Source organism: Xiphophorus hellerii, chromosome 17, assembly GCF_003331165.1.
Source record: "Xiphophorus hellerii strain 12219 chromosome 17, Xiphophorus_hellerii-4.1, whole genome shotgun sequence".
In the NCBI taxonomy this organism is placed as follows: domain Eukaryota; kingdom Metazoa; phylum Chordata; class Actinopteri; order Cyprinodontiformes; family Poeciliidae; genus Xiphophorus; species Xiphophorus hellerii.
In genome coordinates this window covers 10,327,605-10,343,043 of record NC_045688.1, presented here as the reverse complement: position 1 = coordinate 10,343,043, position 15,439 = coordinate 10,327,605, and the positions used below count along the sequence as shown (strand labels likewise).

The following is a 15,439-nucleotide window of genomic DNA, read 5'->3' as shown; positions in this document are numbered from 1 at the left end:
TCCAGATGTAAACGATAACATGTAAGGGGTCCATAAGGTGTAGATGGAGAAGCTTAGTTTTAGATATTTGGTGAGGGATTTTTGCCTCGTCATCCAACATTAAGGCAAAGAAGATGGGCAAAACATTTTGAATGAGTCATACATCAGATCCATGAAGTCTTCTGCAGGAAACACTGAAAAAATAACATTAAAACCTGAGGATCTGCAGAACAATAACTGACTTTTGCAAAAAAAAATTTTTTTCAAAGGTGGGAAATCTTTTTATTTGTTTCATCTTCAAAATTCCTTTGACTCCATGATGGTTGGCTGTTCGTATTTTTGTTTGTGAAATAACATGGCACAATATTAAAGTTTAATCATGGTGTTTGCTTTTATTGCATAAATATTGCCAACAGTCTGGCTGTGCTAATCTGTCCCACTCAGGCATCTTTTGCCTGCACATGTTGTGGAAAATGCAGCAAGTATATTCTGTGGCACCTTTACACACACCAACTCAGAACAATTGAGGTAATCTAGCTCAGTGAATCATCCTGCAGAGCCTGTATGACTGCTGAATTATTTAATTGAGCTCCTTTTAAACAAACTTCATTCACATAAGTATCAAGTTATCTGTATTTTCCATTAGTTAGGCGTGTAAACTGGAAGATCAGTAACCTGGCATGTTGAGCTGGCCTATACAGACCACTCAGACTTATACCTTGGTCAATAATCTTAATAGTTTATTTCATATTTCAGACTGATTCTGTCATCTGCAGCCTCTGTGTGCGCCACAGGCGATGAGTCACAGTGTATTTCTGACTCTGTCTGGAAGCCTGCTGCAAATAGACTCGAATCGTTGCTATGTTGAGAGCCGTTTTTTCTCTGACTACACAGCCGAGTTAGGCCCAGATCACAGTGATGGGTCATGCACTCTGAATCTGCTGGGTGCCAGATAGCAATATGTCTGTGCAGCCAAGCAGTGAAGCCCCTTTTTCAGCTTATTTTGGAGATGAATTATCATAATTGTGAGTGTTTCGATTAGTAATATGTCTTTAATTTCCACAATTACTAACGAAATAATCTGCTTTTGCTTCAGTTGTCTGAAGAATTTAAAGTTTGAGGAGTGAAGTGAAGCCAAACAGTTTAGGTTTTCAGTCTGTGGGCGAGAGTTGTGAATGTTAATTTATTTACATAAGTGCAAAGTGTTGGTGTGAAGATTCTCTCTGGATGCAGTGGGATGTTTGTGGAGGATGTTTATATTTAGACCAGAGGGGAACTTTTACACATTATCTAGTATCAAGCTTTCAGTCGTGGGTTCTGCTGTATTACACCAACACAGAGAGCCAATTCTTGACTGCTTTTAACTCCTCCATCCATGAAACATCCTTAAAAATACAAGTGAAAATAGATAAGACACCAAAAATGTGAAAGTCATGTCAGATGTGGTTTACTTTTTGTACTTCAGCTTCTTTTCATTCTTCCTGTTTTATGATTTCTCAGAAAATCATTAAACAGGGAAAACAGAAACAAAACTATGATGCAGTTGTTTTCTGTTTACATGTTTTGTCTCTAAAACAACTTTGGTAGTCAAATTTCTTCCGTTTTAAAATGGAAATTAGTTGTTGCAGTTTAATAATAAAAACATGTGTGTGTTTAATTATATTTTAATCACTTTATGCTTAATTTTAGCTCCAAACACAACAACAATTAAGAAACTATCTTTGTTTTTATGTAACATGACAAGTATATTCAGCAAAAGGCATTTATAATCTAAGCAATAAACCTTTTAATTTAGATATCATTGCATTTTAGTAGTGTGAAATTTCCACCTGCTCCAGCAACATGTGACCACACCTAAACACACATGTGGAAATATGTATAAAAGGGAGACTGATTGACAGTGGGAGGTGTGAAGACTGGAAGGAAGCAGGAAGAAGAGGTCATCCACATAGCATTGAAGCATTTGTTATTCGTGACGGGAATGCTAATTTGGGGCTTTTATATTTGTTATGATTCATTCAGCTGCAAAAAACCTGTTGGGTAACACTCATTGTTTGTTTTACTTTCCATATAAGAGCAAGGAATGTTTTCTTTTTCCTTATATCCAAGCAGTGAGTTTAATCTGAGTGTATTAAAGGTTTATAAGACTCAGGATTTAACCGTTTTTAGATTTAGATAGCTAAAATGTCTGACAATTTATTTATGTAGCGAAACAGAAGTTGACTAAAGTGCTGGACAGTTCAATGAAATAAAGCAAAATATGTTTGTATTTACAGTGTTTTAACTGAGAGGTGCATAAGAGATCAGAATTACTATTTTTTGTACTTTTTTAAATAATACATTTGATTTACTTTTTGATTTAATTAACTTGGGTTAGGGGACACATTTGGATGCACAAACATGGACAATTTCTGTATATTTCAAAACCACAATAACAAACAAACCTTTTTTCTAAAATGAGTTACAATCTTTAGAAAAGAAAATAAGTGAATCAAAGTCAAAATGATGCATGTCTGTGCTGAAAAAATGGGAGCTTCATGGTTATTCTACCTGATGCTCGATCATTCTTGTCCACAAAATGAATATTTAAACTTTATCATTAGACCTCGATGATCGGTTCGTTTTAAACACAGCTGTCATTTTTGCTTAACTTTTTCCGTTTGTTGTCATCCAAGCGCTTATTTTTCAGTAGACCTGTTCCTGCGCATTGCATAGACAGTTGTTATGTAACTCTCTCTCTCTGCCCTCCAACTGGTGTCATAAAGCCGCCAGCCGTGCTGCAGCAGCGCCGCTCTCCGCCTGGTCGTCTTTCTTTCACTTTCGGCAGATGTTTTGCCTCTCAAATCACTGAAGCCTGGGATTTATCTTCTTCGAACCTACACAAATCCTTTGTTTGACTTGATCAGGGCTAAAATATTCGACTTCCTCTTAAGCTGCTGTTTATATGGAGATGCTGTCTCTGGCAGCAAAGGGCTCCTTTATTTTGAGAGGAGCAGAAAGTGATGCAGGGATGTGTGTGTGAGGATAAGAGGATTTACTTTAGTTCTCAGTTACCTCATGACTTTATGATGAAACGACACATTAGGTTGTTTTTTTTTTCTCTCAACAAAGCCCCTCCATATTCAGACTCTGTAGTCTGGTCAAGTTTGCCCTCTGTCGGTCCTCTTCTTCCCCACACAACATACTCCATATTCTCTGCTCGTCTCACATTGTGTACCTGTATATCTAGATTTTATCATTTAGAGAATATATCTGTAGATTTAAAGTGCACTGTTGCAGTGTTTATCTGCAGCGTTTCTGCAGAATTGCTCTGTATGTTGCAATGGTTTGGCATTGTGTAAATAACCTGCAGGCCTGGCTGCCAATCCCTCACGTCTGATTGGCTGAGTCGAGCGTCAAAAATCATCAGGTAGAACTGTAACTCGGCCAATCCAGTAGCAACATCCAAAGCCAGTAAAGCCAGGGCGTGATGAGGTCACACTTAGTGTGTGAGATCTGGGAGTGGAGCTGGTTATGTGACAGAGTTTTCATGCTGAGTGGAAAAAGTGAATGTTGAATCATAAATGGGCATAGGCTGAGCAAAGTATTGCAGACAATTTTCGACTCAGATCGAAGCACAACAGGGTTTTACTCATTTAAAACAGACAAAATTAATTTATGTTTTAAACTGTCTTCAGTATTCAAACTCCAATATTTGAGTCCAAAAGAGCAACTTTGCTGCGCTCTTTTCATTCAGCCTTCCTGTTATCTGCTGAAATCTTGCTCTCACATCTGGAATGAACTGAAGATGTGCATCAATATTTCATCAGAAATGTAGTTTCCTTGTAATTAACAAGGCTGCACCATAATAGGTGGAAACATGCGATTTGTGATACTGGTTTGATTTATAAAACAGAAGAAAGTGTGACATTTGTCTGCGTTGAGTTCATAACAAATATAGACCCTGGATAATGAGTGGCATCTCCAGCTATCTGAAGAAGGAAATAAGATTTTACTGAGAGTCTGATTATATATAATTTATGGCCAATCACAAATACCAGTTTTTGCAGAAAGGTGGAGGTTCAGACTGCGGTCAAGCAGCTGATTAATTAATACCTCTTAAAGCTGCAGTTTCCCTTTGACCACCAAAGATTCAAAAAATGAATAACGAGTACAGCTGTTTGGTGTTTTTATTGTTTATTGTGACATTAAGTTAAGTCACCACTTTTTTGGTTTCTTTTTTTTAAATTTTGTGATAAGTTGACGTCTGATTTACTCATATTGACACATGATCGCATCTGGGTTTAACCTATTGTAGTTTCAGTAAATTCATCTGCTTACAGGCAAAACAAATTGATATATTTATAACATTTTAAGAATTTCCCAGAAAGCTAAAGATCAAAACCACCCAGGCTACTAGTTCAGCTGAACAGTATATAAATTACTAGAGATTAGTTATCATTTGGAGACGGTTATAAAATTCTTTCACTGCTGCCTGCATTCCTTAAATCATCTTGCAGTGCAACAATCCTGCATTAGAGGCACTTTCTTTACTCTGCTTCTGTTTCTTCGTGTTCTGGTCCTTGACCCCCTTCTCTTCTTTCCATCAATTTTTAATGAGGACTCATTAATGATGCAGACTTTCCACTGGCGAGCTCAAAGCTTGACCCAGACTCCATGAATGGGAGATAAGCTCATTCGCATGAGTGCAGTGATCTGCTTAGGTGGTGTCATCCTACATCTCACATTTTATACCAAACAGACGTTTTAGAAATTAGTAACCATTCCCTTTTTGACATGAATCCCTGAATACGTGGACATTTATTTTTGCTGAACAAAATGAAATGTGTTGAACGCTGACAATGTTTTAGTTGTTTGGATGTTTAACGCAGAGAGCGCGTTCTTCCTTGTGACTCTCAGAATTGCTTATCTTTGCAGATCGGAGCCTATGACCAGCAGATTTGGGAGAAATCGGTGGAGCAAAGAGAAATAAAGGTATGTTGCTTTTATGTTTAATTAGCTCACTCTTTATTTCCAGTTCGTCTTCTGTCATTCTTTGCCTTTTCTCAGTCTCCACTCATTTGTCTGGTTTTATTTCCCCGCTCTCTGACTCTCACTCATTTGACTCCATGTCGCTGCACCATCAGTTCTTTTCCGGTGCTTTTCTTTTAACTCTTTCCTCTCTGGCCATTTCCTCCTCCGTCCATCCTTCCCTCCTCCTCTCTGCAGTTTATTTCTCTGGTGAGTACGCAGCAGGGCGTCCCACTGTGCATGTCCTCTCACCCTCGCCATAGAGCGTTAGTATGTGGTTGGTTTGACATCAGCTGCAGTGTTGCACACTAACCCTGCCTGCGTTCAGATTGATGAATTAAAAATGGCTGCAGGAAGGTTAACATGCAGCCGTAGTTGGAAGTAATTGGAGTTGTCTGGGTGGGTGGGACCACAGCATGATGAGTCATGGAGTCAGAGTGGCATCAAGTGAAGTTTGTTTTTTTTTTCTTTAAATGCCACAGACAACTGAAATGATTGTTGACCTCAATAAAATGTTTTAGGATCACACACTTCCTGTGTTTCTGTCATTTTAATTTACACACGACGAAAACCTTATTCTTCATTTTATTGAGCTGGTTTGTGTCAGCCCAGCAAAGTTTAATAATAATCAAACGGCACAGAGGACGGGTCGATGGTTGTAGAGGAGAAGTGGGACGAATGATTTATCAGAATAGCAAGGTTTGAAATTATTCTATCTGCTAATTTAAAAGCACATTTTATTTGTGCTGAAAATATTATTCTCTTTAATAACTGTGTTATTAATTGCTTTGTGTTTGTGTAATTAAAACGGTGTTAGCAGAGGATCGTACCATGGTGTCAGGTTAAAGGCCTAAACTGCAGGATAATGAGGGAATGGTGTGTGTGTGCGTGTGTGTTGTGCATGAAAGTTCATTGCGTTCCTGGGAATCAGCCCCTCCTATGGTGCCTTGCTAAATTATTTAACCACATTCCAACCACACACTTCATTGTGTTTTATCAGGACCAAGTGCTGCATTATTAGGTGTTGAAACAATGATGATAGATGGGTTTCAACATTTTGACCAATAAAAATCTGAAAAGTGTGGCATGCTTTTCTATTCAGCCCCCCTTGTTACAGCTGCTAGCCATCTGGGATGTGAATCGGTTTGATTCAGGTCAGGAGTTTAACTCGTCATTGTCCTGCTGGAGCGATTTTCTTCCAGAATTTATCTCCCAACTCCAACCTGCTTTGCCGCAGCTTGATGCTGCCAACACCGTGTTTCACCATGGTGATGGTATTTGTGCTGTAATGTGCAGTACCAGTTTCCCCTCCACACTTTGGTCTCATCTGACCAGAGCGTCTTTTTCCAGATCAGGTATTTGGAGACGCAACTAAAAACTTTCTCAAAACATTCCTCTAAATTCAGTTCAGTTCAATTCGAAAATGCTTGAATACGGCGATATTTTTCTGGCTGGTTTGCTAACTAGATGTCTTTGAAAGGCAATTTATTGTACATAGGCCTGTCACGATAGCAAATTTTGCTGAGCGATTAATTGTCTCAAAAAATTATTGCGATAAACGATAATATTGTCTGAAGACCTTTTTACACTGATTTAATGGAAATGACGTAATAATGCATGTGATTTCCTGCCAAAGATAGATACACTTTATTTTCAAAAGAATATTTAACACTGGAGCTGATAAACTAAATAAACAAAACAACCAAAAACAAAATGGATTCTCAGTCTCCATTAACAAAAAATGTACTTGATAAAAACTAAACAACATAAAGTAAAAGTGGAAATAAATACTGCATTCAACCAAAAGAGTGCAGATTATGAAGTCTGTATACTATGTTGCCCTTCAGTAATAATTAGATTTAAATAGAGAAGATGGGCACATCGACTACCTGATGCAATAATTCACACTACATGATTTTTTGCTCCTATTTTTCCCCTTACAATAATCTTAGACCTTTGGTCTTTCTAAGATTGTGTGGTGTGTTACGGTAGATCCTCGTTGCCGCTCCGATCTAAATCAGGGATTTTCCCCGACTGGGATCTTAACGCAGCCTGTTGAATGTGACAGGTAGCCAATCAGAAAGCGTGGATTCTCCTCCGTGTTTTCTGAGGGGAAACTACGTCGGGGAATCCCAAACAGCTGACACAGCGCAACCCGAAGTCCAGCCGACGTGGAAACAACATTAATGTTTATTCAACATGCAAAGAATATAGAAATGACAAGGGGAGGAGCTGGAGCGAAATTGCTACCGCAGTTGATAAACCCGGTAACTTTTCAGCTGTTCTTCGTTAACGTGACGTAAATAGGTTATAATGATTTTCATTCAGTCAGGACTTTACGCTGACACTAGCCACATGCATTGCAGGTAGATTGTAGTAAAGCATTGATTAATACCTGGTTTTAAAATTAGTTCACTGGACTTGTAGCCATTATTTTGTGCCCATTGTTGGACACCACACGGCAGGAACGAACCCGATCGAACAGTTATACCTAGGATTTCTGTCGGCTAATGTGTGGTCTGTCAGGGTTTGAAAATGGGCCGACAATCGGCCGACAGCTCTAAGATCGTGTAGTGTGCGCTGGGCTTTACACTAAGGAAATGAGGAAGGGAGGGTCAGTGGAGAGCACCGGAGTTGAGCCTTTTTTCATTCGGTGTCATTAACAGAAAGAGAAAAAGGTCGGGAGAGACGATAATGTCGATAATTGAAATGACGTCGATAGTTTTAATTTATCGTACGATTAATCGATTTATCGTTTATCGCGACAGGCCTAATTGTACAGAATTTTAGAGGTAGTACAGTAAAGGGGGGTGTACATGTGCCCTTTTATTAGATTTTCATTTATTTTCACAATCATGTCCTTCTTTGCGGTCATTTGTTGCATAAAATCCCAGTAAAATTCACTGAAGTATGTGGATGTAATGCCAGGAAGTATGAAAACATCTGCAAGATGCTGTAGGTCTGTTGCGTAACTGTGGTGCTGCAGGACTGTATTCAGAATAAAATCCTTTGTGGCGATAGTGAACCGTGTCTCCTCTTCTCTGAAAGTTGCACCATCTTCTCTAAAACACAAAGACCTGAAGAGCCTCTCGCAGGGCTGCGTTTGACCTTGGCTCGGCTCTCTCAAAGGTCTCTGCAGCAGGCAGACTGTCAGTCCTGCACCAGTTGTGTCCTTTTCACCCTTACCAAGGGGTAATTAAGCTGCTTACAGGCTAATAAAAACTTGACTCATAAATCTAGAGTAGTTGTTTGATGTAACTTTACTGTAGCTCTATTTTTAGCACAATGCATCTTCCATTATTGTTCCTGCAGTTTTCACGTTATCTAACATCGACAAATGTTTAAAAATAAGTCAATACATGCAGAGTTCCACTGTTAATTTTATGTTTGATTAAAATAACACAAATAAGATGTTTAGAGCTCTTTAATTTGTGATGCAAATGCCAAAAGAACTCCTTATTTCACTTACAGCTATTATTGTTTGAAGAGAAGACGTTTTATGATTTACACTTTTCTCAGGGTTCAACCCAAAAGCCTCCTGCTGGTAAAATCAAAAATTAAATTTTATTTTAATGGGTTAAGCTAAAGGCAATTTTACTAGTAAATGTAGAGCATTAGATTATTAATGACATGGAAAACTAATAATCCTGAGTTAATCAGTGTGGGAACATTTGCTTAAGGCTTTAAATAGCACAGAGCAACGGGTTTACCAAGCACTACGTTGCAGTAAATCTAACAGGAAGTTATTGGTCAGCTGCTGCCAGCTTTACACCCTGATTACGCTGTGCAAACAGTGATTTAGCTTGTTGGGTGAGCCGTTTTCAGATAAAGAGACCACTATCTCATTGGTGACTGATAACAGGACGCGATATGTTTGTGTAAATGTTAGCCTGACACTAACCACTTTTCTTTTCAACTATAAAAATTGATCCAGGATGTTTGCCAAAAATAAATGCATGGTGTCATGAAAAAAAAATGTTTTCAGTTCATTTTTTTTATATATATACTTAAATGTTTCAGATCATCAAACAAATTAAATGTCAGATTAAGACAACTTGTGTAAACAAAAAATAAAATTTTCCATATCCACTTCTAAATCACTCCAAAAAAAGAGAAAAGTTTTGGAAACACCTAGTTGAAGTTCGCACCTAAATCCAACTTGGACACAGTGGCAAAATTTAAAAACTATTAATGCTGTTAATTGAAAAAGGTCTGCAAACTAGAGTGAGGAAGAATTCATTGCTAGTCAGAATAAACACTTGATACAAAGTTAGCCAAGGGGAGTGATTAATTTCCATAAAAGGCCAAGTTGGGTTGAATACCTTTCCCTCCCCCCCATTTCTATATATAAAATAATTAAAAACATTACTTTGTCTGTTTACTTTCAGACACTAATACGAAAGCCTACAAACTAGACTTTAAGCAGTATATTCAAATGCTATAACATGTAAAGCTGCAGCCCAGCTTTTCATTGAGTCTGTGTGTAAACACACTAACCAACTTGCTGCTTCATAAGAGGAAGTGACACACTGGTGCAGGAAGTTAAGAACAGGGGAGGTGTATTCCCTGGGCCCTGTCCAGCTCTACAGCTGGCACACACACACCGACAACTCGCTTTCAACGACTGAGACCTTTAGGAGCCATAAAAAACTGCTGAGTAGAGCTGGTAGATGCTGGATGTATAGAAAAACCCTCCAGAAGTGAGTGGATAAAGGTTAGAACCTGTTCTTGATTCCACCAGTGAACACCCTCAGTTTAAAGAGTTTGATTTCCATGTATGTGTGGCTTTAACTGTGTCTCTGTCTCCCCCTGCAGGGCTTGAGGAACAAGCCAAAGAAGACTGGACATCTCAAACCAGATCTGATAGATGTGGATTTAGTCAGAGGTGACGGCAGAAACTGGAAACACTCGGTCACACTCTTCTGTGCTTTGCTGAAAGATAATGAGCTGAAACCCGTTTGGTTCTCAGGTTCAGCGTTTGCCAAGGCCAAGCCAGAGAGTCCGTGGACGTCCCTGACCAGGAAGGGCATCGTCAGAGTCGTCTTCTTCCCGTTCTTCTACCGATGGTGGATTCAGGTCACCTCCAAAGGCATTTTCCTTCTCCTGTTGGCTCTGTATCTGCTGCAAGGTAGGACTGACCTCATTTCTCCCCAACATACTAAATTAAGACCAATAGTGTAAAATGTGCAGGGCTCAACAAATGTCTGCAGATGCCTGTGTGCTCTGTTAAAATTTAGGACCCAAAGTTAATGTCAGATATTAGCAAAACTCCTCTGGGCTGGGGTTGAAGAGGGCATATTGACTGACCTAAATTGAAATGGAGCAACACTTTGAACTGAAGCAGGCAGTTTATCAGACGATCCCACCACTGTGGTGTGAAGCACGGTGGTTCAGGCATCATGGTACAGTTTCTCACTCTGACCTCTGATCTCATTCTACATGTCAAAGAACAGCTTAACTACATTGCAATACTTGATCATGACACCTCATGCAGAAGAGGAAATGTCCTTAAATGGATGCATCAACAAGGCAATGACAAGCAGAATAAACGGTAGAGAGAATCCAGCCTGATCACCTTTACTCCATAAAACCCTTGCAAGGTGATGCCTAAAATCCTTTTTGAGGTAAAACAGAGTAATGCAGAGAAACTGGAGAGTGTAGTCTGATCATCTGGGATGGGAATATCTGCTTACAGCAGCCATACATTGGTCAACTTTTGCTTGAGTAGAATATGCAGCACTTCTTTTTTAAACACTCTGCTGATGTTTTGAACACAGACTTGGTTCCTAAGTCAGGTTTACAGACTGTTCTAGTGTCTCCATCCAGATCACCAACCCAACACACCAACATGAAGGGTTTCCACCAAACCAGGCTGGACAAAGTACATTGTTGCTGCATTGTAGCATTATTTCCCCCCAAACATTATGCTCAATTTAACTGTGACAACAAACTTGACAGAGTAATCAGCTGCTAGTATGTTTCTTTGCTTGAATGACCAGTACCATCAGTACTTCCTGCAGGATTTTATCTGATTCGTCAGATGCTGATTTAAAAATGTTCCTAAATGTTTTCTCATGTAGAAAAATCCCACAAAAGGAAAGAAAGACACAAAGAAGGAAGGAAAGGATGAGTGAAGTTAGAAAGGATGAAGGGACAGGAAGGGAATTGGAATAAAAGAGGCTGGACAAGAGGATAAAGTAACAAATTAAATAAGAATGAAGATGGAAAAGGGAATACATCTGAAAAAAATTATATTTTCCTTTCTTATCCAGACATTGAAAACAATAAAATTAAATTTCATACTTCAGAAGTGTGTTTGTAACCCTCCTTAACTTTAGAGTCCTGTTTTTGATTTTTCTTATAAATGTAATGATGGAGGCATTTCTAGCTGCCAATTTTGATGAACAGGCTTCAAGTTCCTGGCAATAATATCACAGATAAAACTAATAGAAGTGGACAGTTGGATGGACTTGTACTGCCCTGATGGAGATAATTGGGACCGAAGAAGGAACTGAACCAGACTAATCGTTGTTTGTCCCTGGTTCTCCTCAGTGGCAGCAGCCGCCCTGTATGTGTCCATCTCTCAGCCTCATGGGATCCCAGTCACAGAGGTGTTCGGAGCCATCTGGCTCATGTTGCTGCTGGGAACCGTCCACTGTCAGATCGTCTCCACCAGAACCCCCAAACCCACCTCCAGCAGCGGGGGGAAGAGACGCAGGTGAGCCGCTGAAGGAATGTGGCGACAGAAAGGATTTTAAGTTAAATAAGGAGAAGAAAATGACAAATTTTTTCCGAGCTGATAAAACAATCAGCTGTAAGTCAGTAAAGTGATGTAGGGACATCTGATAAAGAGGTTAAAACATGAATCTTGACTTGTAGTGGTGTGTTTGTTTGCTGTGTTTGGAGTGTTTCCAGTTTGTTGGCTTCATGCTCATCAGCATGCTGCTGCCAGTTTTCCGACCCCAGAAGAAAACTGATCCTCTGTTTTAGGAAAGAATTTGGGGGGCAGTTCTTTCTTTAGCGGTTTTTAATTCAGTTGAAGGACGGCCGGAGGGGATCAGAGCAGAATATAACGAGATTTAAAACCAGTTTCAGTTCAGTTCATTAATACAAATACATCTCAATAAATCAAAATGTTATTGAAAAGTAGATTTTAGTCAATTTAAACATGTATAAATGCATTAGAGTGAAATATTTGAACTGTTTTTCAGTTAATTTAGCTGATTATAGTTTTTAGCCAAAATAAAATCCAAAATTCAATTTCCTGAGTAATAGGAGCATAAGACCAAGTAATAAAACATATTTGTAGTCCATGTCTGCATAATCAGTGACTCGGGCCACAAGTCACGCCTCGCAAATCTCCTCCAAATATTAAAATGTCTTCACAATCCTCTCAAGGCTGCAATTTTCACTGTTGGTAGCTAAACCTTTTCTACTATAGTTCTTCCTTCCACTCAACTTCCCAACAACATGCTGTGAAATCATTCTTTACGACCTGCCGTCCTTGAGGATGTTGATGATTTTATGCACTTTTTGAGCTGCTTAACCTTAGGATTTTCTTGGCTATAAAACTAGCAGAAATAGAACTGTGTTATTTAACTAAATGAGTTTAACTCTTCAATGATATCCTTATTTACTGATATGTTACTTTTGACACATCACTATGACATCCAGTATAAACCTTCAAGCGGAGACTCTTTATAGGGGAAACATTAACAGTAAATCACCCCTTTCCTTTCCTCCTATCAGTGATCATAACATAATTATCTTGACTTTAAAATGTGAAAATCATATTTCTAGATCTGTTCAACATTTTCTTTGACCTGAGTGGCTTTTTTGGAATAATTTGTTGAAAGGGTAAATTCTGCAACAGTAGAGAAAATAAGCATTTAAAACTTCATCTATCCACTTTTATGATGCTTTGCTTTAAGGAGTTCATTAAATATTTACTTTTGCAGAATAATAACACCAATGTGAAGTTTTTTTTTTTAATGATTTAAATCCTGTCTCAGCCTTATTCTGAAGACTTTCCCATCTCTGGCCTCTTGGTTTTCTCTAAGTCTTTTCTCTAATCTCCGTTCTTTCCAAACTGAAGGAAGTTGAGGAAGGCATCTCAGATGGAGGTGCATAGGGAAGGAGACGGGTCTAGCACTACCGATAACACACAGGAGGGGGCGCCACACTCTCACTCAGCCAGCACCACATACAGCCTGGGCGCTTTCTTCCAAGATTTCTGGCATGATATCTGTAAAGCTGGGTGTGTATTTTCATTCTCCTGGTTTCTGTGATGAGACGATGCAAAGAGACGAGGCTGCGCTTTGGGAAGAGAAAAGAAATATCTGGCTTATTTAATCACACAAAATGCAGTTTATTAAAATGTGAAATTTGGCAGTAATGTGTAAAGTTTAAACGGAATAAGAGCCAGCCTTGCCTCAGACTTTACTGTGCTTCCTCAGCTGCAACATCCTTTACTGTCGCCTTGAACCCTTCTGAGAAATTAAGTCTTAATTCAGCTGATCTAAAACCAAAGTTTCTGTTGATTTCTTGCAGCACCAAATCAGTTTGTTGTTTTTTTTTATTGAGCAGTTGAAGGATTTTGCAGCTAATTTTGTTGTGATTAATCTGCTGATTAAGGTTGTGTTTAAACGAAGCATGCTTCCTCCCGTCCATGTTTTCCCTCTAATAAGATTTCAGTCTTGGGTTATTTTATGCATCAGTGTCATTTCATCTAGTGAAAAGAAACCTGAACATCTCACTTGATTTTCTTATTAAAGGGCATATAACATACATTTTTTAAAATGCAAAAATGTTAAGAAGAAACATATGAGCTCAAGGCATTTGTTTCAGCTTCCCAAGCTTTTGAATATTTTAGAAAGGCACTACTCTAAAGGATCTGGAAATAGATGCTACAATAATGTAAAAGTCGAAACATCCTGTCATGTGACTCGATCTCAGTAAGTTTATGAACGGCTTTTTCCACAAGAAACATGAAAGTCATTTTATACTGAAACGATGGTGGATGGAAGACGAGTTCACTCTTCTGTCCTTCACTTGGCTCAGGCACAAAGGAAAAAGAGAGCATTTTCTTACCCAATACATTTTTATGCTGACAAATAGCTTAATAGTCTCGCTGTTTGTGTAGTATCTTTACCATAAAATGTCATCTCTTTGTTCCTACCCTTGAATCTGAAATATTTACTTTATAATCCCATGGTAAAATTATTTTTTGAACCAATTAATCCTCCTGTGATTAGAGTGTGAAATTTCCAGTTTGTGCTGTTGCAAATGCTAACTCATCCTCACATAATAGTGATTTATCTGTTTTAGCGAGCATGACTTGAGACGGGGGGAAATATTATTTCGTGTTTTTATCATTTTCGGCTGTAAAAGGATATATGCCCTTTAATAATTCACTTACCTATTCGCCCATTCCTAAAGCCAATATTTAACAAGTTTGCTACAATTTATTTTGTCTGCAGTAATACCATATTTGCTGTATGTGGATTCATCTCCAGTTCAGTATATGACACATGACCCTCTGTATTATTGATGTTGTTTTTAATGCATCCTATAAAGACCGAATGACGACCGATCCGCTGACTCTGGTCACTCGCCTCCATTCCTCTGTAGATCTAAGAAGTCCAAGCTGTCCATCGATAAATCGACAGAGACAGATAACGGCTACGTGTCTCTGGATGGTCGGGTGACCAACCGCAGCACCGAGGAGGGGCTTCAGCTGCCAGAGCAGAAATGTGACCTACTGACCCGGCCAGACGAGGCGTGCTGGACCCCTCACATCCAGCCCTCATACTCTCACGCACCGCACAGCTCAGGGCTGCTCATGGCAGGTGGCAATAAGGTAATGACTCAGAAATTCACTCGACTTTATTAGTTTTACAAAGACATCAGTGAACATTTCTCACTACTTTATTTGTTTGGCTTTTAAGGAGCCTGCATCTGATGAAGCTTCTAGTGAGGAGGATCCTGAAGCGTCCTACAGCGCCCTCCGCAGGGCATCCGAGAGAAAGAACAGCGACTGTACACTCAGAAACCGCAAAAACACACATCTTTACAAGAAACACTACACTGTGGAGGTAAGCCACTTAGTCTGATTAAAAGAAAAACCATGCAGAATCTGCTTCTTAAAAATCACAACCCTTTGTTTTTCGTCTTTTAGGATGTTCCCAAATCCGGCACCAGCTGCAGCTCCAGATGTTCCAGCATGAGAACCCAGGACTCTGAGAGCACTCGGCATGAGTCGGAAACAGAGGACCTGATGTGGGAGGACTTCCTGCACTGTGCAGAATGCAGGTCGTCCTGCACCTCAGAGACAGGTGGGACAGTTTAAACATTCATGGGAAACTTTGGGCTCCAGCATGATGGCTTACACTGTGATTGTTGTTTTTGCAGAGGGAGAAGGAGGAGGGACATCTGTATGTCCTCCATCTAA

At 39.2% G+C, this 15,439-nt stretch overlaps 1 protein-coding gene across 1 annotated transcript in view; it reads left to right on the top strand.

The window, feature by feature from the left end:
- Positions 1 to 15,439, top strand: part of phtf2 (putative homeodomain transcription factor 2) — a 36,685-nt gene that overhangs the window by 6,511 nt on the left and 14,735 nt on the right. The window contains exons 3-12 of the mRNA XM_032590160.1: positions 4,897 to 4,953; positions 5,188 to 5,199; positions 9,805 to 9,874; positions 9,959 to 10,117; positions 11,542 to 11,707; positions 13,085 to 13,246; positions 14,620 to 14,848; positions 14,937 to 15,083; positions 15,167 to 15,323; positions 15,400 to 15,437. Coding sequence (XP_032446051.1) covers positions 4,897 to 4,953; positions 5,188 to 5,199; positions 9,805 to 9,874; positions 9,959 to 10,117; positions 11,542 to 11,707; positions 13,085 to 13,246; positions 14,620 to 14,848; positions 14,937 to 15,083; positions 15,167 to 15,323; positions 15,400 to 15,437 — 1,197 coding nt within the window. The remainder of the gene's footprint in view (positions 1 to 4,896; positions 4,954 to 5,187; positions 5,200 to 9,804; positions 9,875 to 9,958; positions 10,118 to 11,541; positions 11,708 to 13,084; positions 13,247 to 14,619; positions 14,849 to 14,936; positions 15,084 to 15,166; positions 15,324 to 15,399; positions 15,438 to 15,439) is intronic.